Source organism: Cucumis sativus, unplaced genomic scaffold (assembly GCF_000004075.3).
Source record: "Cucumis sativus cultivar 9930 unplaced genomic scaffold, Cucumber_9930_V3 scaffold69, whole genome shotgun sequence".
NCBI lineage: Eukaryota > Viridiplantae > Streptophyta > Magnoliopsida > Cucurbitales > Cucurbitaceae > Cucumis > Cucumis sativus.
Genome location: NW_022279561.1, coordinates 68,380 through 93,650, shown reverse-complemented (window position 1 = coordinate 93,650; position 25,271 = coordinate 68,380). Strand labels below are relative to the sequence as shown.

The 25,271-nt window shown below is 30.2% G+C and overlaps 3 protein-coding genes and 2 long non-coding RNA genes across 8 annotated transcripts; 4 read left to right on the top strand and 1 right to left on the bottom strand.

Moving 5' to 3' along the window:
• The first annotated feature begins 743 nt into the window (after positions 1-743).
• On the top strand, positions 744-1,274 carry LOC116406153. The gene is made up of 2 exons (XR_004219176.1): positions 744-791; positions 1,021-1,274. It is a non-coding gene; the product is annotated as an uncharacterized LOC116406153 (long non-coding RNA).
• A 5,359-nt stretch (positions 1,275-6,633) lies between these two features.
• On the top strand, positions 6,634-7,432 carry LOC116406152. The gene is made up of 2 exons (XR_004219175.1): positions 6,634-6,960; positions 7,194-7,432. It is a non-coding gene; the product is annotated as an uncharacterized LOC116406152 (long non-coding RNA).
• Positions 7,433-7,964: 532 nt separating this feature from the next.
• LOC116406148 (protein UPSTREAM OF FLC-like) lies at positions 7,965-11,441 on the top strand. 4 transcript variants are annotated; one of them, XM_031889843.1, is made up of 5 exons: positions 7,987-8,620; positions 8,688-8,757; positions 8,880-8,998; positions 9,625-10,206; positions 11,030-11,441. In XM_031889843.1, the coding sequence occupies exons 1-4, from the start codon at positions 8,452-8,454 to the stop codon at positions 9,876-9,878; spliced, it is 612 nt and encodes a 203-aa protein (XP_031745703.1). In that variant the 5' UTR covers positions 7,987-8,451; the 3' UTR covers positions 9,879-10,206; positions 11,030-11,441. The 4 variants fall into 4 exon arrangements, with proteins under 4 accessions (XP_031745701.1, XP_031745702.1, XP_031745704.1 ...); XM_031889841.1 differs by having other exon boundaries at positions 7,965-8,620; positions 8,688-8,998; positions 9,636-10,206; XM_031889844.1 differs by lacking the exon at positions 8,688-8,757 and having other exon boundaries at positions 7,974-8,620; positions 9,636-10,206.
• A 2,014-nt stretch (positions 11,442-13,455) lies between these two features.
• Positions 13,456-14,490, top strand: LOC116406151 (major pollen allergen Lol p 11-like). Its single transcript, XM_031889846.1, has 2 exons — positions 13,456-13,669; positions 13,798-14,490. The coding sequence occupies exons 1-2, from the start codon at positions 13,510-13,512 to the stop codon at positions 14,127-14,129; spliced, it is 492 nt and encodes a 163-aa protein (XP_031745706.1). The 5' UTR covers positions 13,456-13,509; the 3' UTR covers positions 14,130-14,490.
• Positions 14,491-16,657: 2,167 nt separating this feature from the next.
• On the bottom strand, positions 16,658-17,811 carry LOC116406159 (putative ETHYLENE INSENSITIVE 3-like 4 protein). Its single transcript, XM_031889849.1, is given in 4 exon segments — positions 16,658-17,244; positions 17,247-17,297; positions 17,300-17,660; positions 17,662-17,811. Coding segments are annotated over 4 exon segments (1,107 nt in total). The 5' UTR covers positions 17,770-17,811.
• Between the last annotated feature and the right edge of the window lie 7,460 nt (positions 17,812-25,271).

Below are 25,271 nucleotides of genomic sequence, written 5' to 3'. Positions count from 1 at the left end.
ATATAATTGACTCGTTGCACTCTCTATTAAACCACGCCTTTTTTCTTTCTTTCTTTCTTTTCTGTTTTTTTACAACATAATTAAGACTGCTTCGAAATAATTAGTATAATTTTATTGTTTGGTAAAGCTAATTTATCCACATCAATTATTTGTTCGTGAAACCATAAAATTAATGTCAACCTTACCTTTGAGTTTACACACTCGATCTAAGCTACATATGTTTTCATTATTTTGATTGATCTCCTTTAAATTGAGACACCATATTTAGTCAACACCGACATTTTATTTGCTATCGTTACCATTTCTTCCTCTATTCACGTGTTAATTAAGGAACAAAAACTGGTTTTTAGAGAACAAACAAATATTCACCACTTGTTACAAATATTTATAGAGAGATAAAAACCTACTTTTCGCTCAATGATCTAAATTTAACAACGAAAATTGCTATAAAATGGTCTTCCCTCGTTTTCTCATACGATAAAGCCATAAGGGAAAAAAGTAGGCTTAATTACTAAAAGATAAAACTAAAAAATGGCAAAAACCATTACGATTGTTTTCTTTATGTCCATTGTTGTGGTGGGATCACTGCAATTCTCTAAGGCACACATGACCGCTGAAAGGGATGCTGAGATTGAGAGGAAATCTAATACTTTGTTTAACGAAATATCCAATCTAGAGCCTCAATACAAATCATGTGTAGAAACGTGCAAGAAAACATGCACGACAAAAGGCGTTGCGATTTGTGTGTGATCCTATATGTGATAAAGATTGCATGAAAAATGAAGTTGTTGGTATTGTCTTCAATCTCTGGAGAAATGGTTTTTTTTTTTTTTTTTTTGTTATATCAAGACAATAGTTAATTTTATTGTGTGTGGTCAGTTTTAGTTGCGAGGCAAAAATTTCATGTGTCAAAATTTAACAAAATTAAATTTAGTTGTTTATTTCTTCCAACTTTTATTTCTTTTAATCTTTTTTTGTTTTCTTGTGTGATTTTTGATTTTTTATGTGTTTGTACTGCAGAAAAACTCAAGTCCAAACTAGGCGCTTGATAATTGACCAGGAATTTAAAGTTGACAGCTGGAAAATGGTGGGATCAACTATAAATGATTTGATTAATTAACATTTTAGAAAGGAAAATCTAAATTCCCTTTCATTTTCTTCATTCAATATAATTTGTTGTTTCTTTATACAAAGGTTCTACCTTATGTGTCGTTGGGTGCTTCTTTCGTCATTATTTTCAACAACGAGATCAATAAAGTTTATTTACGCCTTTTGTGTTTATTCACATAATTATTTATGCGTTTTACATTTATCATATAATCCTACCGTGTAGAAGAAATTTTGTGAATATATCACATTATTATTCAAGTTGCGAGCAGTTTTGTCACATGTGTGTTTGGTCAATCTCCCTCGATAGTTTTTGATATATTATAAAAGAGATGAAGTTTGTGGTTATAGATATGTTTTATTGCTTTTTTTTATAATTACAATTATGAGATAAGTTTATTTTGAATTGGTATTTCAGATTGTCAAGAGAAAAATTGTGTTTCGATGGGAAAAAAAAAGAAGAGAAAATGGAGAGGAGGAGATGGGTTGAGAAAATTAGGAAATTGGTGAGGAATATATGAAGGGAGAAATTTAAAAATTGAACAGGTAGGGTTAAGAATTCATTAGTTTATTCAATGGGGGTTTTGCAAAAAAAATGTATCATCAAACAAGACATCTCTTCAATAATATATTAGGATCAAATGCTAAGAGGAATTTAGAAGAAGATGAGTTAATGGCGGACAATGAAGGAGCAGAGGTTTGTTTATATTTTAGATTTGATTTTCATGTTTTTGTTTTAAAATGAATTCATTAATCAAAATTAAATTATTTTAACACTGTAAATTAGAGCTTGTTTGTGGGTATATATATGGTGAATGGGAAAAATAGAGAGGAATGAGAGAGAAAGTGAGTGGTTTGACATTGAAGGTAGAGAAAGTGATAAAAGAGTTTAAAGAGAATTCTATACTTAATTATAATTTTCAGCTCATAACCGCATTGAGTGCGTCTACACACTCATCCAAGCTAGTCTAGAGTCTCAATAAGAGTTTATATCCAAACAAGGAATTTAGTTACAGAGGAATTACAGTCCACTAAGAGATCTCTCAAATACATGCCATAATGTTACAATCGCCACTTCTAACCACCCCATGCTACAATATATATAAAACTTAAGTATATACATTGAAACTGTTTTTCTCTATTTCTTTTAGAATTAAAGCTCGTAAACATACTCTAACAACTGTTTAAATAAGGAATCGATAATGAATTAATAATTGAAACGTCCTATCACATATTACGATAAATCGCAAGTATTTGCCAACAAACCAGTTACCATATGACGGCCATAGCAGAGCGCCTAAATATACGATCGAATTAATAATAGCTCGCAAACGATCAAGAAAAATCACGTGGCAAAACAAGCTCGAGTACATTTAGTACTTGCCACAATAGCGACATCCATCCAACCAACCATGGTAGAATACTAAATACACGACCTGATAATAGCTCACACGATATCCATATCCACAAATAAACACACGCGACTAGACTAAGCTCACGCATTTAGTATCTGCCACAGTAGCAACCTGCATCCAATCCAAGCATGATAGAATACTAAATACACGTCGAGAATAGGTCACACGCGATCCATATCGACAGGAAAACACGTGGTCAAACTGAGCTCATGCATACTTAGTACTACCGCAGTAGCAACCCCATATCCACGCTCCTATGTGCACATAGAGCCATCCATCATGTGGGTTGAGCTAGGCTAGAAGCCAATCACAATCCTTCATCCACGTCCTCCCTATTTCAGGCTTCCTGAATCTATGGCCACGACCTCTTTCAGCCTTGAAATCCCCTAACAACCATAGGTGTGGCGCTACCAAAACACATTTGCATAACTTATGGTAAATCACCAACATTCATTAAGATCACATATTTCATGTTTAAAAGTCAATCATGTCAGAAATACATTTTCGTAAAGTCGTTTTCAGTCCTGAAAGATCAGACACATACTTTTAGAAGAGGCCATTCAAACCATCCAAGTTTTAATTACAGATCAAGGGTATCCTTTTAAACCAGTTGTCATTTAAATCATGATTAATAAGTTCGGGTTCACTCCAAAATATAATAGTACATGGAAACCAAAAGTCATATTTTAAAATTATTTCTAACATGTAGTTCAAGAAACACTCATATTGGAATTTTTTGAATCATGGCATACTATAATAGCATACATAGATTAATAAGAAAATACTTGAAAATAACCACTCCCAGTCAACGACTAAATTCTCCAGGATCATAAGCTTTCCCTACTTCAGTTTGATAGGAAAACAATGATTTATGAGGCCACTAAGTTATCCTCACATGTTCAGATCATGACATAACTATCCCAAAGCGTTCTATAATATCAACTCAATCTATTTTATGTTTCAGTGACCCTGATCCTCCACTCCTCAAATTGAACTACTCCCAAGATGTTTTTATTTTATAGTACCTCAAGCCTTCAAATACAAATTTTACACAATGGGGGTACCCGCAACTTAAGCCAACCTTAAGTCGAAAAGTCACTTCCAACTCCAATTAAGTATCACAATTGAAGGCGCCATAAATTTACGCTTTTAAACCGTAGGACAATATGGTTTTTAGTCCCTTGAAACTCAACCCTAACATCCAAAACAAATTGAGCATCCACAATTTGAAACCAACAATTGATAGGGATTAAATACAACCTTACGTACTTGCAAAATCTCAACAAAATATGATCCAAAGCTTTCTCAAACACTATTTCAATTCAAGGGCTAGACAGCGGCTTGACCTCTTCCAAAATTCAAATCTGACATTAAAATGTAATGGCACTACTACAAAAACAACCTTACTTGACCCCTGCAGTTTTGTTATACTTGACAGTTTTAATAAATTTTTACTTTGAAACTATCATTTTTAATTTTTTTTAAAAAACTTTCCTTTCTTTCTTCTATCCTTTTTTGGTTGGTGATGGTTTTTATTTTTTTCTTATTTATTTTAACATATTTTTCTTGCATGCACAATATTTATTATCATGTAATATTAAATTCATGAATATTTCTTTTATGCTTACCAATATTGCCACGGTATTTTATATCAGTTAATTGTTCTTTTTTCTTACATCATATTTATCTTTACATTTTACCATTCTAAAAGAAATTCGACGATGCAATTAAAAATATCTGGAATTCGTTATTTCTAAATTCTTGAGGTGAGGAATCGTTTCTTTGGGAGTCCAAGATTTGATTCCCAATATTTTTTTAAAAAACAAAATCTTATCTTACTTGCTTAATTCGTTGTATAATACATTTGATTTCATTGCGCATTATTTCCTATTGACCTAATTTTGAATCATTTCTTAAATTTTCTTCTTTAGCCGTTTATAAATTTTTACTTTGAAACTATCATTTTTAATTTATTTTTAGAAAAAAGTTTAAAATATAAATTTATACTTCATAAGTCATCCTAATCAATTTTTTTAGCAACACACTTTTATTTCGCTAACAGAAAAATACTATGAAGGAATCTAGGAAATTTGGGAGTCCGATTTCCTAGAATTCTTAAGGTGAGGGATCAATATCTTTGGGAGTCTGAAATTTGATCTCAAGAAAAAATGGATTTAATCAATATTTTAAAAAAAATCTTTATTCGAAGACTAGCCCATGATATACTTTGAGAAATTGTAATAATTTTTCTTTTTCTTAAGGTGAGAAGTTTCCTTCAATATACCGACTAATTAAGGGAATATTATTCCACTTATTTTATGAGATCATTGCTTAAATATTGGAGTAATGAGGGGTAAAATAAGACATTAGTTTTAAATAAATAAAAAATTATTTTCAATTCGAGATTTGAAATTTGCCCACCGTTTTCTAAATGGGTGTTGTGGGGTGCTAATACCTTCCTCACACACAAATGACTCCCGAACTCATCTCTATTTTTCGCAGACCATATTTTTAAAATTGTTTACTTTATTTTGATGTCCAATCACACCGTAAAAAAGATTGGTGGCGACTGTTTTTTTTTTTAAAAAAAACACTAACTCTTTTGAGGACATCGGTCGCTCCACGTCATCTCGGGCACGTGGCGACAACCACTAAATCATTATTGGAAAAATTCGAAAAAACCAACATATTTAAGCCAATACAGTCTATTTCTTCAACAATTCGAACAAGCCAAGGTTTGAATTGTTGCATCCGTACTAAATAAAGAGTCAACCGATATACAGAAAGATCTGAAGATGGAAAAGTCTACCTTGAATGCATTGTATAAATTCTTAATACGAAGATGAACATGGAACATTTACATCAACCACGTGGTAGTCAATATATTGGAAAATCCAATCCATCTTCCATCGAACGTAGTCTTCACACGTTGTAGTGCCATGACACATAACGCTAAATGATAACAGTAAAAGAAAAGCAACTCAACCGTAAAAGAAAGTCGTAGGCAAACCAGAAATATCCTGCCAAATGAAAATAAAATTAAATATTAATGTAATTAAAAAAACAACGTCCCATAAAAATCTTAATTTCAAGTTGTTATTATGTTAAATGCACGATTTTAGGGATGAATATAATTCTAAATTCAAAATTTGGAGATATTTCAACGCAAATTTTCAATTCAACTCATAAAATAAATATTGATGACTATAAATAATTTGAAAATATTGAATTTATGTTAGTCATGATTTTAGGGGATGATATTCTAAAAGAATTTGATATCGCTATAAAATTCAAATCCAAGTTAATTTGCCAAATTTGCTTAAAACTCATTGACTTCAAACCGAAAGAAGCCACGATTATTGATGTCCATTGTATTGGGACCGATATAAACTAAGCTTCATGGTGTCGCTCCTTGAAAACCAAAGTTATCTTTTTAAATAAAACAATGTTTGTGGGTTTTTGTGTTAATAATTATATGTTGCAGCCTATATGTGTGTATGTGTGTTGAGTGTTTGAAGTGCTGAGAAGAGGAATGATACTTTTTTGTATTTTATTTTGTGTCAAATTTAAATCATATTAATGCCTTCAATAAATAGGGGGTTTGAGGTATGTTTATGATTATTTTTGTCATGGGTGTTTAAATTCTATATAATTGACTCGTTGCACTCTCTATTAAACCACGCCTTTTTTCTTTCTTTCTTTCTTTCTGTTTTTTTACAACATAATTAAGACTGCTTCGAAATAATTAGTATAATTTTATTGTTTGGTAAAGCTAATTTATCCACATCAATTATTTGTTCGTGAAACCATAAAATTAATGTCAACCTTACCTTTGAGTTTACACACTCGATCTAAGCTACATATGTTTTCATTATTTTGATTGATCTCCTTTAAATTGAGACACCATATTTAGTCAACACCGACATTTTATTTGCTATCGTTACCATTTCTTCCTCTATTCACGTGTTAATTAAGGAACAAAAACTGGTTTTTAGAGAACAAACAAATATTCACCACTTGTTACAAATATTTATAGAGAGATAAAAACCTACTTTTCGCTCAATGATCTAAATTTAACAACGAAAATTGCTATAAAATGGTCTTCCCTCGTTTTCTCATACGATAAAGCCATAAGGGAAAAAAGTAGGCTTAATTACTAAAAGATAAAACTAAAAAATGGCAAAAACCATTACGATTGTTTTCTTTATGTCCATTGTTGTGGTGGGATCACTGCAATTCTCTAAGGCACACATGACCGCTGAAAGGGATGCTGAGATTGAGAGGAAATCTAATACTTTGTTTAACGAAATATCCAATCTAGAGCCTCAATACAAATCATGTGTAGAAACGTGCAAGAAAACATGCACGACAAAAGGCGTTGCTAACGATTTGTGTGATCCTATATGTGATAAAGATTGCATGAAAAATGAAGTTGTTGGTATTGTCTTCAATCTCTGGAGAAATGGTTTTTTTTTTTTTTTTTTTGTTATATCAAGACAATAGTTAATTTTATTGTGTGTGGTCAGTTTTAGTTGCGAGGCAAAAATTTCATGTGTCAAAATTTAACGAAAATTAAATTTAGTTGTTTATTTCTTCCAACTTTTATTTCTTTTAATCTTTTTTTGTTTTCTTGTGTGAGTTATTTTGATTTTTTATGTGTTTGTACTGCAGAAAAACTCAAGTCCAAACTAGGCGCTTGATAATTGACCAGGAATTTAAAGTTGACAGCTGGAAAATGGTGGGATCAACTATAAATGATTTGATTAATTAACATTTTAGAAAGGAAAATCTAAATTCCCTTTCATTTTCTTCATTCAATATAATTTGTTGTTTCTTTATACAAAGGTTGTACCTTATGTGTCGTTGGGTGCTTCTTTCGTCATTATTTTCAACAACGAGAACAATAAAATGTCACTATTCTTCATTCTCCTGTTTCACTATTTTTCATTTTCTAAACGTAGATTATAATAACAGAGACTATAATAATTTGTATTTGAAACACAAACTATTATAACCGACAGATTATAATACGTTTGAAATGCCGGGTAGACTTTATAACTAGGTACTGTTGAGATCAAAATTTGTGGATACTGATGTTGAATGGAAAAAAATAGAGAGAAAGTGAGTGTTTTGAGTTTGAAGATAGAAAAGTGATGTAGAAAAAAGAGTTTAAAAGGGTGACGTAGGGGGAAACCCCATGACATTTGGTTTGGCAATTCCAATTTTTAAAGCTTCTCATAAAAAGCAGTAAGTTGTGAAGAAAGTAACCAAAACCCAACGCATTTTACCCTAAACCCTACTCTCCTTTCTTAATTATTACCTCCCCAACCCCCAAACAAACCAACTATACGGTGCCATCCCTCCAGTTTACTCTTTTATTTATTATCATTATTATTCATGTCGTTCTTATTATTACTTTTACAATACATAAATGAAAATCTAACTTTCTTTTTTCTTTTTCTTATGGAGAAGTTTCACTGTGTTTTTTTCATGGTCCCTTTAAAGGCCCTAGTCTTCATATAGCTTATTTGATTTATTTATTTTTTTCTTAATTACTAGACTCTTTTCTTGATTCCTATCAACTCCACTAACTTTATTGTTGCACCTTTTGAACTTATCAAACTATCGATAACATAATAATAATAATAATTGTTTGAAATAAAAAAGAAAATGAATAGATTTGTACAAATTGCTTTGTTTTGTAAGAGGTAATGTAAGCATGTAAAAAATCACATCCGTAGATTCTGGATTCAAAATTAACTTCTTCCTCCCTCATTCATAGGGATCCGAGCCTTCTCCCCTTCTCTACAATTACCCTCAGCTTCTTCCAATTCCCCCAAATCCCATCTTTTTCCCGTAAAATATTAATACTCTTCTCCTTCTTCTTCTTCTACTGGACAACCTCTCTCCCTCTCACCCATCCATAACCATGGAGGAGAAAGACAGAGACCACCACCACCGTCACCACCGTCGCCGCGACTCTCCCACTCCGATGAAAAAAGCCCAAGTTTTTTACTATATCTCCAGAAACGGCCGTCTGGAACAACCCCATTTTCTCGAAATCCCTCTCTTCCCCAACCACCCTCTTCGTCTCAAAGGTACGCTTCTTCTACTATTTCGAACGACACGTCGTTTTGGGTCTCATCGTATTCAATGTGACGACAGATGTTTTGGATCGGCTCGCTGTTCTCAGGGGCAACGCCATGCCTTTCCTCTATTCTTGGTCCTGTAAAAGGTATAAAAATGAAAAAGAGAAAGGAGGAAAAATAAAAACAGGGGGTTCTCTGTTCTGTAAGACGACATGTCGTTTAGCGAGTCTCAGGGTTCTTTTTATTTTTATTGTTTGGTTTATTTTAGGAACTATAAAAGTGGATATGTGTGGAACGACTTGTCGGAAAATGACGTGGTTTATCCCGCTGAAGGTTATGAATACGTTCTCAAGGCATCTCAACTTGTTGATCTTCATGCCTCCTGTGGTGATTTTTTGTCTTTATATCTATCTATAATTTTCTTCATAAATGATTTTGCAGTTTAAATTTAATATTCAAACTTTACATATATTTAAAAATTAATTGCGAAGAGATTACTATTTATTATTATTATTATTGGGAGAAATCACCATTTTAATTTGTTATAATTTAAATTCAACTTGCTTTTAGTATGATCATGGTGTACGAATGGTGTACATTTGATCGGTGAAATATGATGGGCAAAATGAAATTACATGCTCATCATCATAGAGAGATTTTGCAGATTCATAATTATTCTTGAATTAATGAGTTCATGATTCTTGAATTCTCATTAATGAGCTTCTTTTCTTTTGGTTAAGTGTTTTAAAAGTAACTGAAAATTTGAATGATGTGTCAAGCTTTTAAATAATGTTTAATAGGTCTTTCAATTTTTAACTCATGATTGTACTATAATAATATTATATTTGAACAGTTTTATTTGCTATAAAAATTAAATTCAAATTTATAAAGTTATTAAAAAAATTTAAAAAATATGAAATTTTGGGCTACCAATTATAAAACAATTTGTGATGTCACGGAAATACTGTATCATAATTCATTTCAAAATAGTTTATATTATATTTATTTCTCAGAAAAATTGCAGCAAGTACACATACCCAACAACAACCCAAGGCAACCGGTTCAAGAACCCAACCTCCCAACTAAAACTCGGAAACAGCAACTCGCACCCACTCCACTCCCCCACCACCCACATTCCGATTTAGAATACGACGAAGACGAAGATTACGAATACGACGATGGCGATAAGAACGCTGGGGAACCCCCGGGACAACTCAGACTCCGACCGAGTCGGCTCGATGTTCCACTTCGAAACGGTTTGCCTTGAATAACGACGACGAACTAGGGATCGAGTCGGGTCCGAGTCGGAATTCGGTTCTGATGCAGTTTATAGGGTGTGGTGGGTCAGTGGGTTCGAAGGGGAAAACCGTGAGAAGAACGGAGAAGGGGATAGGGAAAGGGGTTGTGTGTAAAATGGGGGGAAATATGATGAGAGAAGAGGAAATGATAAAGTATATGTCAGAGAATCCGAGGTTGGGGAAATTGCAGAGAGAGGAGAAGGAGTATTTTAGTGGCTCCATTGTGGAGTCCATTAGAGAAGATCGGCATGTCATCCCACCTATGCTCAACAAGTCCAACTCCTATAAAGAAGAAAAGTAAGTACGATTTTCCATTCTTTTTAATACAATAAAAGTCCTATAAAAACAATTTTAGATAAATACAGCAATTATTAAGCATTGCCTAATTATTTTATTTTTGGTTTTGAAAATTAATCTTACTTTTTTTTTGCATTATTATTCAGGCTGAAAAGGTTTTTTTTTTTTTTTTGGCTTTCGACTTTTAATTTTGCAAAATTGGGCTGTAGATACTATTTTTAACTATGAGTTCCTTTGTTTACTTAATTTTTTGGGTTTTTCTTAAAAAAAATTGGTAAAAAAGTCCAAATTATTTAGGACTAAAATCAATTACACTTAATTTTTTTATAAAATATAAATATTTTGTCCATTTTTTTACAATTTTTTTAATTAATTTAACTTTTTACAAGGTCAAAAACTTTGAAAGAAACATGTAGTTTGTAATTGTTTTTAAATTTAACCTTGTGATTCATGAAAATCACCTATATAAAAAAAAGACTTTGATAAAAAATCGAGTGGCACCAGTCTTTCGTGCATTTTGACTAGCACTAAATAGGAATGTGTCAAACAACATTATTTTCAAGTGTGTAAAAGAGAGGGAATGATAAGATTCGGTGTATCCAACCATCGTTAATAAAACAGTCATACCATTAAAAAAAATTAAAAACAAAAAGAACAAAAGAATCTATCACATTTTCTAAAACTAAATTATTGATATTGATGAGTACCAAAATTGTTATATAATAATAACTATCAAAATGTCACAATCATATAGGTTTGTTTAGTATTTGTCCATTTGAATAGTTATGAAAATGTTGAGAATATTATGAGATTTTATATTTAGGAGCAAAAGGGAAGAATTGGAAGAGAAAAAAGATGAAGATGAAGATGAAGAGAATGAGAATGAGAATGGTGGGATCAAAGGAAGGTGCCTTCCTCTCATGATATTGACCTCAACCTCATCAAAGCAACCCAAGAAGCCTTGAAACTCACTTCCATGCAAACCCCCCACATTGCTTTTGTTCAAGTTTTGATTGTAGTTAAAAATTTTATGGTGAGCTCCAAATTTTGTGTTTTCTAAGAGTTTGTTTGTTTTGCACAATGCTTGCTTCTTGACTACATATTTTGTGATCTCGTGACAAAAATTTGAAGGGACAAATACATCTTAGGTATAAGGGTTTAAATGTTTGCTGTTTATATGTATAATGTACTACTAACAACTACAGTATACATACTTCTATATTTTTCTTCATTAACTTTGAGTTAAGTTTTAGATACATACTTTAAACGATTCTTTTAGTAATTTTTATTTCTACTTTTCATTTTTTTAAGAAACATACATGTGTGATAACCATTTCTATTTCTTGTTTCTAATATTCAAGATACGTTTCTAGAAATACAAAAATAGAGAAACTAACAGGTTCAATTTCCAACTTTCATGGTTTTTTTATTTCTTAACTTGTTTTATTTTCTTTTCTTTCTTTATTAATTTTTCGTAATTATAGGTTAATTTTTCATATTTATACATTTAATATCTCTATTTTTTCTTTATTTATTAATTTTTATATATGTTTAATATTTTTTAATTAGTTTTTATTTTAGAGAATTTACATAAATAGAAGAAAATAGAAAGTATTTACATTTTATAGCAATTTTTATTTTTTTTTATATTTTAGATTTTGGTTAAAATTTTGGTTATCCATATTAAATTTGGATTAAAATTTTGCTATTGACAGTAAATAATTTGTCAATTCTTCTATTTTTAAAAATTAACCATTTTTTTTTCTTCACTTAATATTTCATAATTGTATGTTTAGTAAATAATTTGTCAATTCTTCTATTTTTAAAAATTAACCATTTTTTTTCTTCACTTAATATTTCATAATTGTATGTTTATTTAATTTTAAATCTTAAACTTTTAATATTTAGATTAACCTATTATTTAATTTTAAATTTTATATCTAATTTTTAAAATAGATTTTAACATGCATATTTATATGTTATTTAAATTTTAAAATTATTATTTTTAGTATATCTTAGAATTTTATATTATATAAATTTTTTAGTAAGATAATCATTTCAATTTTCTTTAATATTTTACAACCACCCTATTTATATAATAATATAGCTTAATTTAAATTAACATTATTAAAGATAAATGAATTAAATGAAAAAAAAAATACCTCAAACCAAATAATTTTGAACGACATAATAAAAACTATAGTATATTATAAGTTATTAATTTTGCAAAGAGGGATTTATGAATATTTGATAATGTCAATGTTTTATAATTATCTTTTATTTATATATATATATATATTAATTTGTACACAATTAAATTATATTTAAACTAGAAAATAAGTGAAAATAGGAAAAATAACACAAAAAACAAGAAACGATAATTATCGAACAATTCATGTTTTTATTTTTTTTTCAAAAAACGAAATTTGTTTTTTTTTAAACATAGATTTATTTTTTGTTATAAAAAAAGAAGAAACAAGAACGTTATCAAATCAATCCTAAATAACAAAACAAATTGAATGGTGTAAGCGTGTATAAGTTTAGTTTTTAAAAGAAAGAAAATATAAAAACAATTATCAAATAGGGCACAAATAATTTATTAAACATAATAACTGCAGTAACTTGTTTGAAATCAACCTTTGAAGCACCTTCCAAAAATTATATTGTGAACCTCATCTTGCAAGTCTCAAACCATATATGAAAATATATAAACCCAAGGGCCATGTTAAGAGTCGACCAAACAAGTGAACCAAGTTGAGTAGGAATGAAGCCAAGTTCAGTATTTCAGATCAATACACCCATGGGAGTAGTGTATATGGTTTGATTAATGTTGATGAAAGACGTTATGATAAAATGTTGTTAGTAAGGAGTAAGGAGTGCATATATATTACAGAAATTAAAATACCTGTCCCAAAACAATCTCAGCCATTTAGAGTTGGAAGATCTCAACTCGACTGTTGGATGGATAGAAAAATAAAAAATGTGAAAAGGGGAGGAGAGGACAAGATCCGTAGATAAAGCATGGACTTCTCTCACTTCAATTTAAAGTCAACCTCCGACTATTCCTCCATTGGATTGTAAACAAAGAAAAATGAAAGAAGGGGCATGTGAGTGTTGAAAAAGTGATGAATAATAGAAGTTGTGAGAATATGCGGAAGAGAAGGGAAAGAGCACGTTGTAACATTAATGTCTCACACAAATCCAAGTTCCCAATCTTCAAAACTCCCCTTTTAAATATGAATAAACCATTGGAAATCTGAGACCTTGCCCCTTTAATCTTTCTTTTCATTCTTCTTCCTAATCATGCCTACTTCTACTCTTTTCAAGTTATTGATTGGTGTTTGTTTTCTCGTGCTTCTTCACGGCCTTCCTGCCTCCGCGCAGCTTTTCGTCGTCAATGGTTGTGTCTACTGCGACACTTGTCGGTGTGGTTTCGAGACAAACGTCTCCACTCCCATTTCTGGTAATGCTTCTTTTATGTCTCTGTTTGTAATGCTTCTTTTATATTTCTGTTTGTAATGCTTCTCTTTTATAACAAGTAATGAAATGGACGATTGTTTTACTAGAAAATTAATCAATGAAATGAAACAGGTGCAAAAGTGAGGTTGGAGTGTAGAGATAGAGCCACATGGGTGTTGAAGTTCACCAAAGAAGCTATTACCGATTCTAAAGGAAAATACAAAATCAATGTGTATGAAGACCACAAGGATGAGAGTTGTAAGGTAGTTCTTGTGAGTAGTCCTCATCTTGGGTGCAACCGTCCCGATGTAGGTCGAAACAGTGCTACTGTCATTCTCACCAACAACAATGGCCTCACTAGCATCTTCCGCTATGCAAATGCAATGGGCTTCCTGATCCGACGTCCTCTTGCTTTCTGCCCCACAATTCTCAAACAATATCTCGACTTCGATGAGTCGTTGTGAAAGCGTTGTCTTTCGCTTAACGGTTTCTAATATATATATATATCTAGCTATTAGAAATAGTGATTTGAGAAAAATAAAGTTGTTAAGCTCACTACAAAGGATTGGTTTTTCAGGGTTTGATTTCTTTGATGCATTGCGCTATAGTTTTCTTTCTTCTTCTTCTTTTTAACTACTTGTTGGAAAATGGATATGATGATAATAATGTATTAACCTCTTGTTAAATTAGCTTGAGTTCCATGCATTTTCTTGAAAGCTCGAGTATTTACTTTTTAATGTTTTACTTAGTTTGAGGTTATGTATTTAAATTGTCCAAAGCATATAAATTCAATAAATAGTTTTTTTTTCTTCGTATGGTCATAAATCTTCTTGTCCTTAATTCACGTTATTCACACGAGATTTTTTGAGAAATTTAATTCGTGTAGTTGAACTTGTGTTGATGTTGTATTTATGTTACTTTGACGTGATATACTTCCATCTCTAGAATTTGATCATCTGTTTCTCTCTCCGGTTGAACGTCTATACTTGATTTGGAGGAAGCAGAGCACATGATGTTCTTGAAGTTAGAGGGATGGTCGGCTTCAGAAGCTAAAAGAGTCTTCTAGCTTTTAAAAGAATTTTCTTTAAGATGTGGAGTAAAAAAAAATTCAACTCTTTCCAAATAAGGAGAACTTTTCTATTATAGAATTTTTTGGTGGAATTTGATAGAACACCAAATTGAACCACGTAACAAATTTCTTTTATTGCTTCAGATTCATAAATTAATACAAGAAAATCGAATTGAGGAGATCTCAATTCGAAAGTCTCTCTCTCTATTCTGCCTTCCTATCTTCCAAGGAATTGCAAGAATACCTCTAACCACTTTCTAACTGCCCTCTTAACTCCTAGTCTTTTCTGAACTTAAGCTTGGTCCATGGGCTAGACCATATACTCAACCACATGGATTTGGATCATATTTAACTTTTGAACTAAATTAAATTTATTTTGTTTAGGACAGTTGCAAATTTAGCAATTAGATTCAAAATAATTAAGTATATAACAACATTTTAAAAAAATTACAAATATAGCAAAATTTGTCAAATTCTATAAATGATGAAAATCTATTAGTGATAGATCATGTTGCAAATATTGATCTATCACTAATAGATCATACGAGTCCATCAATAATACAAGTCTATCGACGATAATTTTGCTATATTTGCAATTTTTTAAATATTGTTATATTTAATTATTATTATTTTAAAATAGTCGTCAATTACAATTACATTTTTTTTACTCAATTGAACTTTAACTCAAATAAATAATATTTAATTGGACCAAAATAATTAACTTGATCTAACGGTCATAATAAAATTATGTGGCAGCATCAGAGTTGATCATTTTAATTTGGACGGATGTCAATTTTTTAATTAGTCTCAAATTTAATTATTTGTATTTTTATTATTAACTTAGTAAATATCATGAGAATTTGTGATTAATGTGAATGTTATATTTGAAATTTTACAAAGAATTGACCATTTTTTTGGAAGAGCTAGCACTATTTTACTTTCAAAACACCCATAGTCTCTCACTAACTCTCTTACTCTCTTTTTGCTTGTTTTACTTGCTTGGTTCCGTTTATAAATGAAGACACAACCTCTATTTGTATAGAACATGTGTGAAATAATGGTTGAAAGAGAACATGTGTGAAATAATCCTTGAAGCATAAGCAAAAAGACTCTATGATTCATATAATCCAAATTAAAGTTGGTAAAAACTGGAGAAGGAAGATAGAGAATAAAAAAGCAATAGATAGGGAGGAAGAATGAAGAAGTAAAAGGCCATCACACGTCCTTTTTTTTTGTTTGTTTGTTTGTCAATTTAAAGAAGAAGATTGAACAAGACAATCTCAACCTTCAAATGAATTCGAATTCGAAGTGCACCCAGTGAAAGAATTATTTTCTGTCCTTCCAAAAAGTGTAGTAATAAGAACACTCTCGTAATAAATAGATATATCCAATACATTCAAAGTAAAGATAACATTATATTAGTAACAAAATAATCCATTTCCGACTTTAATGGAACACACTACTAATAATAGTATTAATATGAATCATAATCATAGAAATCATTCTAATCATAGAAATCATTAATGATAATGGAAGAAGATTAAAGCAACCTCAGTATTCAAACCTAAAGTCCAATTAACTTCTACCCAAGAAAAGATTTAAAATTTCAAAATTCAAAACTTCTTCAAAACTAATTTTTCCGTTTGAAGCATCAAAATTGAGATATAAAAAGGGAGTGATTGTTGATCTTCATTATTCTTCAGCTCCCCAATCATATCTCAAATCCCAAATGGAAGTAGAATCTTGTTGTTGCCCACTCAAATCCTCCGCCGGACTCGCATTCAAATCCATATTCCAGTACCCACTCCCGTAATCCTCCGCCGTGCTGCTCCCCGACCCATCTCCAGCATCTTCTATCCTCGCCTCCTCCCTCCCCGCCTGCCTCCCTCCCCAGCTCCCAGTTCATCCACTCCACCACGCTCTTCAAATGCGTGTCATCGATTGCTCGTCCGAAAATTCCTCTGACCTCTCTCCTCCGCAAATGCACTGTGTCTCATGCTCTGTTCTTGCTTTCTTGTCCATAAATCCCATTACCGCTTCACTCTGCGGACACCATTGATTCTGGCAAGGGTATAACAACGATTCCAATATGGGTTCTTGTTCGAATACACACTTTCGTTTCGTCATAATCTCATCGCTGCTCTGTTTATCTCTGTTTTTGTTTGTTCTTCTTCTTTGTCTTCTTCTTCGTCGGTGATTCTTAAGCTCTTTTTTGTTAAGTTCATCAGAGCTTCTTTCTTGATTCACAACTTTAGCCCAGGTGATTGTCTCTTTCGCTGTCATTTTCGCTTGTAAATTCTTCGATTGCCTAATTAATTTCTTCATGTTGTCTAAATCAGGCGACATGTGTTTAATCACCGCCGCCAAGACACTGATTTTCCACGCCTTTTTGAGATCGTGGGGCTTTTTATACGGCGGAACACCATGACCACCGGCGGCGCCCTGTTCACCCCACCAAAGCTCGTTACCCGTCGGCCACCATGGCGGCGCTAAACCCTTTTCCAGTGGGATTTCCTCTGTGGAGGAATACAGTGCTGCATCAAAGCGGAGAGAATGGATCCAATGTTGTGTCCTGTAAATCGGTGAGTAAATGCAAAAACGAATTGGGATCAATCCCTGATTCTTCAATTACTTTGGGGAGAAATTTCGCTATAGCCATTGGAGCATCTTGTTCGAATCGGACATCATCTTTCCACCATTCACGGAGGCTCTCGGAAGAGCCAGTGACCGGCTTTCCCTTTTCCGGAACGATTCCATAAACAAACCCTTGAGCTTTACAAGCTTCCATGATTTTATCCATGCACTTAAGAATGGAATCTTGAGCTCTAGCCATTTTCTTACGGCGAGAAGCTTCTTCTCTTGCAGCAGATTCAGGCTCTTCTTCATCATGCCTCTCCTTCATCTTCTTCATCCGTTGTCGATCTCTCCCACATTCGTTTCTTGAGATCATCGTAGCTAATTTCCTCTTCTGGTTCTTGGTCTCGGTCGTCTTCATCGTTATGGGATCGGATTTCTCCATGGAACTCCACCATCATTTAAAGTGAGATGAGGAAGGTAATATGTAGTTTATAAAATTGGGGGGGAAATTGAGATACAGTGAATTGGGTCCATTGTTGGGAAGGGGTATATATATAATGGGAAGAAATTGAGAATGGCGGTGATTGAAGGTTGGAGACAAAGTTTGCCATTAAGGAGGAGTAAATTTGACTTTGGAGGTTTTTGAAAGAGAGGAAGAAGAGAGAGGAAAAAGAGAGAGAAAGAGATGGTTGAAGAATGGGTGTAGGGAGCTTGCATGTTGAACACATATGCCATTTCATTACATCACTAACTTATCGTTTTATTTCTTTCTTTTTTACACAAACCAACTTAATCCTTCTCTATATATTTTCTTTTCCTTTTATATTTGACCAACTATTGTTTTTTCCATTCTTACTATGTCACACAAAATAATACTTTTTTTTATTTTTAACTTTATCATTTCCAAAATATATTAAATCTACTTACACATATTCTTTTTAATATTCGTTACCCATTTACAGTAATTTTTTTAATTTATATTTCTTTTTAAAAATGATAGTTTTGAATTTTAAATTATGCACAACATTTTTAAAAAAAATTAAATTGTATCTTAACAAATATTTAAAAAGTTACTGGAAAATGAAAAGATGTTATATATCATTTGTTTCATCTAAAATAATCATCTTTAAATCATTAACTAAATCAATTTTATTACCACCTTAATTTATATAAATCATTTTGTGAATCCTATTATGTATGCATTACTAAATTCAATCATTTTGTGAATGATATTACCCCATCATTGGCAACCGTTTGCTCATTTTTTTTAAACTTTTAAAAAGTAATAATTTAGTTGATTGATTTAGTGGTTTAAGTTAACTTTTGCATCATTACCATCACAATTGTAGAAATAATAATTAATTGTATAGTAATAATTTTTTAAAAAATTGCAAATATAATCAAATATAAATTTTTCTATATTTACGTGGATGATTTAAATTTAATTACTATAATTACAACTATTCTTTTATTTGATTTAGTAATTATCTAGTTTTTAGTGCAACTAGAATTCATGCATGTCAATTTTCATTTTAATATTCATTTTAATAGAAGTATATATTGTATAAAGGTATGTTTTCTATATTAAATTTTAATTTTAATTATGGAATCAAAACATTGCATAAGTGTATATAAGTAATGGAAAACAGTGACAAAGGATGAATTTGAGAGAAAATTGAGTGAAATTTTATAACATAATTATGTTGAGTCGCTAGTCATCTATAAGTTGAAGCATGCTCCATTTATCAAAATGAGAGTCTCTAGTGTAGTTTAAATAACTCTCATCTCACTCTTTATTTATGGCAGTGGAAAAATAATAGATTAATGAAAATTAAAAAAAGTATATTACTTTGAACCTGTTTACTACTATTATACAATTATATTTACATCTGGCATTGTTTATATCCAAATCTTTAATGAAATAACACAATGTAATTGGTGAGTTATAAGAAGGCTCAATTTGATTATTACATCTAAAAATTATGTCCGATCATTACCATTATCAATATATATATAGTTAATTACAACTGAACATTTTCAATTTTGACATCTTTACAATTACTATTAATGATATCAATTTTACTTAACCCTCAAAGTAGAGATAAAGGTAACAATAACAGTAAATTTGCAAAACTTATAATAGAAATGGTCTAATTAAGTTTACGATTCAAGTCATTTATCGTTTGTCCATCAATGAAACTTTGGTATGATTACTTCCTTCATGATTTTCATGATTTTAGATATTAAAAAGAAAAGAAAAGAAAAGTAGTTTTGAGTTTTGTAGATGGTAATTTGAGAAAACAGTAGTAGGAGTATTATTTGTAAGGAACTAAAGTTTAGGTCAAATCCACAGACTTTGTATATTAAATTATATTGTTTACCCTCACATTAATTGTTATATATACCCATGATGTCACTTATGTCGTCGTCGAAACTCATATATTTCTACCCTTTCTTAATTTCTTTGAGACAGTGTTCCAACATCCATGGATGGAGTCAGTTCTTTTGAACCGACTGAATAATTAAATTATTTTACGTAGCCTTAAGAGTTAAGCAGCTTCAATATTTATGATTGTTTTTGTTTTCGTTTGCTATTTTATTGCTTTTTATTAATTAGAAAAGGCCCTAGTGTTACTGTTAAGAGGGCTGGTGAAGCTTTTTGGTGACACTCAACAGCTGAGTGAAGTTGGTTTCTTTGATCTTAAGCGGTGTAAACTTTTGTAATGTTATTTAATTCATTCTTCATAGATAAGTTCTTATATTATATTTTCCTCCACTCATGCATTAAAATATTTGTAAGATGCCACTTACTAATCAGAAAGAGTTACGTAAGGAATTTCGTGAGTCATGCATGCATTTGATTACTGCATTTAGTTGCTGGTTTTGAAAACTTAAATTAGAATTCAGAAACAGTAACGCCATGACTTCATATACGACTATTGTAACCTTTGAAAATATAAAAGGATGTGCATTTTTAAAGCAAATGAAAAAGGATTTTAGGATATTATTTTATATAATTTAACCAAATTTGTATACTTCGTCCAATGTGAACTTTGATGATTAAAAACATGATATAATTATTGGTTCTAAAAGGTTATCTTTGATATGGTGCTTTTAAGAAACTAGATTTTATTAACGTTTAGTGTTAATAAGACTCAATTTTTGTATAGGAATGTAGGTGATATATGTAGACTAATAATGAAAAGAATTAGAATGAATAAAAGCAAACTAAACTATGAAATTAAACAAAAAGAAAATATATCATTGTTTAAAAAAGCTTCCCATTTAACTATTTGATTCTAAAGATTCAAATGTAAACTAGTTTTATTAGAAGGAAAAGTATATAAAAATTTCTGAAGTAAAATTAATAATAGCGGTGATACAATTAGTAATTGGAATACAATTTAAATTTTTTCTCTATTATAACATTTATGACTTTCTATCTAAACTAAAATAATATTCACATCGACAAAGATTATTAAAACGTACACATATTATATTAACCAGTTTCATAAGTTATATAAGTGTTTAAAACTACGTTACTCGACCAAAAAAACACTTCAATATTCTTTGCTCAAAGTTGACATTTAAATATAGTCTCGTGATCTACTTTGCCAAGTAAAGAATATTACCACTCTCTTATGGCACAATGTGCCCCACACTTAATTAGTCACCTCTTTTCTCTTCCATTCTTTCAAAAACTATTTAATTAGACCCATTTTGATAAAATGATTGGGAGTTATTTAATTTGTTTTTAATTATTATATTACAATCTATAGATTAGTACGATCCACATATGCTGTAATAATCACTAACTATCATAATTAACTTCATGTCTCTCGTGTTTATTGGTTTTTATTTTTCGTTTGTGAAAATCAAGCCTATTTCCTCTCAACATATTACAATGAATTTTATTTTCATAAAGTAAAAGAGTTAAATTATTTAGTCAAATTTGAAAACTAATTTTTTTTTTTTGTTTTCAAAACATGGATGAATCGTTAAAAACATCGGTAAAAAGTAAATATAACTAAGCGAACATTTATATATAAACTTAATTTTAATTTTTTTTTTAAAAAAAAGAGCTAGGTCGTTATTAAAGATGACCTAATCAATTGTGATTGGAAATCAAATCATTAAGCTTGTTGCAATGATCATATTCAATTAACTATGCTATCCTTTTTAAAAAAACATATATTCTTAAAATAAAAGATTGGTACAAGCTTGAGTATCTAATCAAATTAAGTTTGTGAAATATTAATTAATTTTATTAAAATGGATGTGAACTGAATTAGAGAAAAGAATATAGGTTGGTTATGGATTAGATCAATGAAACCACATTCTACTTAACATCGGTAAAGCATATATTGTTTGAACTAAACAAAATCAAACTATTAAACTATACTTGTTTGATGAAAAGTATTTGAGAATATTGTCTCCTCCCTTTCAACTCAAACATGAGTGGAATTGGAGATGAGGAAATCATTGCTATTATCCACATAAAGTTGAATCCTTTCCCAAATTGCTCTTAGTCATTTTTTATCACGTGCATAGCAAAACATATGTTTAAGCTTTAACAATAATGTCTTTCATCAACAAATTATTTATGTTTCCTTTACATATATATATATATATATACATGTAAACTTTTTCTCTATACATTTGATTTGTACTTTAGTCTTTCATTTTGAGAGAAATAGATTCAAAATGTTTGATTTTTTTGATTTAGAGTATAATCTTAAGCACTAGGGGATGAGGATTAAATTGATTTATTTACCCTTTCCTAATAATTTAAAATGTAATAAATAATTACTATTTAAGTATTATGTAATAATACACATCCTAAGAACTACATTTACACGGTTCAAAAGTAATCCATCAACAGTAATGTAAAGAGTGGACACCAATTGATTACTTTTTGTTGTTTACTTGTTTTTTTTTTTATATATAATCTTAATCAAATGTGGTTTTTGAAATTTGTAATCAAATTCTATAATTTGATTGAAGAATAAAAGTTATATCGAATTGAAACGGAAGATTACATGAGATTCACTATTTTTATTGTTACAGTTACAAATATTGTTACTATAACAATATGAAAACTATGAAATTGTCATGCTTAATTTATTGTTACGGTTATCGTTATTGTCGTGGTCAATCAATAACGGTAAGGTAACAGTAAAATGTGATAGATGTATATATTTCTAGGTAGGTAAGCACGATTAAAAGCAATGCATTCATTCCACAGTGTGTCTAACGGTAACTTTCTTACGCAAAGATGAAGAGAGAAAGAGTTAGACTTTGTTGTCTCGCTATGAAAACATAGTACCTTTCATTCAAATGCCAACATTTCTCCTGCTAATGTGAATATGAGTTCATATATGATCAATTAATAGAACGATAATTTTCAACAAGAATTTCAACCGTGACTTTTGAAACAAGAACTACTTTCCTGTCGACCACTACTAAAACAAATAGATACTTCTTCAATTATTTTTAATGAATCTCATTTCGACTACAATGCGGTTTGGTATCTAATTCTAAATAATTTTATTTTAAAAGTTTAAAGTGATGATCTTTGCAATTTTCATTGTTGTTTCTTAGTTTGAAATTCAATAATTCATCAATCAACACACGACTAAAATTAGGAAGCGTCATAAGATACCCTTAAAAGATGGTTAAAAACATTCATTAGATTTCAAAAACATTTATCCAAGTTGTTTAAAAAATGAAAATTTCTAACTTAGCATGATTTTTTTTTTTTTTCTGTTTAAGAAGAGTTGTATAAAAGGTTTTGTTTGTAAAAAGATTGATTTCAATTTAATATTATTATTATTAGTAGTACAAAAAGTTTTCATAGAACTTCGTAACAATATAGTTCTTTTTTTGTTTTTTATTTATTATTTTAAAGATTTTACGATATAGTTTTTGAATAGTTTAAAATAATTTGTAATATTTAATTAATTATTGTGTACTTTTAGATTCTATGAAAATGTTTTTTAACGTAGAAATCTTTGTCAACCTAAAGTATTGTGTTCATATAAAAAAAATCAGCATTAGAAATATTTTTTTCTTAAATAATACGAAAAGTGTCTTGCAAAATAATAAAAACAAAAATTAACGTGATGTCAAGCTACCAATATTTTGATGCCTAACTCAAAACAATAAGTATGTGTTTGGAAGAGGGACACAACTATTAAGAAAAATGATTGTGATAATCTTAGGATTATAATAATCCTAGTGTTATGATAATACGTGTTTGAGGTTAGAGTTATTATTGGTAGTGTTATGGTAATATTTGTTTGAAAGAAGCAATATGAAGGATAGTGTTACGATAATATTTGTTTGAGGAAAGAATTATTGTGGTAGTATTATGATAATATGCGTTTGGAGAAAAATTTATAATTGTAGTGTTATTATAAGATGTGTTTGGAAAAAAGTTATGAGTGTAGTATAATAATAAGATGAAGTAGGAAAATTTGTAGTTATGAGAAGATAAAAGTAGGAAAATATATAGGTTTATTAAACCCTAATCCCAAAAATGTAAACCGTTTGCCCAAATAAAGTTTGGATCATAACTCTTTTCCTAACCCCTAAATTCCCACCCCAAACACACCTAGTAGATTACTAAGTAATTTTATAGCAAATAAGAGCATGGAATTTTTTGTGTACCCATGGTGATTGCTCTATATATATATTATTGCTTATATAGTGCTTACCTTTAGGTAAGATAACACTCAAATTCATCGTTGCTCTCTTTTTAATTTTTAGAAGTATTGAGTTATTGGTTGAATGATTGTCTTATGTCACTACTTACTCTAATAACCAATCAAATTATGTGTCAACTCAATTCTCAATGCGGTTTTTGTTATGAATATATATCGTTGTAAGGAATTTGGACCAATAATTGTCGGAGTTCAACTAGTCACTTGGTCTGACAAAGTGTAAAGATAGTCTCTAGGTCTTGTTGAGCGCGCTCCAACGAGACTAAAGGTCTTCCCTAATTTTTGCAAATTCACCTGGATCGATCTTTTAAAGCAATGATTAGCTATGAATTCTATCAACCTTGGCTCATCCATTTTAGCTGCATCTTAAGAATGACACAAACTAAATTTTTACATGCTAATTAAATTATTTGCAAATTCACTTTGCACTAATTTATAACAGTGTTAGAGCAGTTTGATTTCCATGGAACAAAGAAACTTCTTCAAACATTTCTTGACATAATTTTTCTTCTTCTTTTTGTTAGAGATTGTACATATATATAGAGCATAACCAAATGAATTTGAACAGACTATAATATCAGTGTGGCTCACAATTTATTGGTTTGACATTTGATGATCCATTAACACGATTAGGTCAAAGACATGATTCTTATAACACTCCATGAGGTAAAGGTTTTCACAATTATATGATATTATCTATTTTAGACATAAGTTTTAACAATATCAACTAAATTGATACATATTAAAGTTAATAAGCTATATATTTGAATGGATGGGGAGATGATATTGGAACTTTTGATCTAACTAAAAGATTTTAACCAATAAAACAATGAAGAAGTTGGCTGGTGGACTGAACTAAAACTTTGTTAATTTTTGATGAGAAAAGAAAAAGAAAGAGATCAAAGAAAGAAAAATGTATCATAAAATTTACACAAATCTTTATAACAAAGGAAAAAGTAAACATTCCTTTCCATGTCACTAAGTTGTCATCATGTACCAAAGATTCTCTGCCATACTCAAATTTATACTAAATTTCCAGACTTGATAATCTAAATTTTGCATATTATTAAATAAATTAGATCAAATATCTTTCAAAACTTTCAAAAGAAAAAACCTTTTTCATTCAATAATAGAATAAAAAGTAGAAAAAAAGAAAAGAAAAGAAAAGAAAAGAAAAGAAGAAGAATATTCAAAATTCAATTTATCTTATTTTCCCTTTCTCTCTCATTCCACTAAAC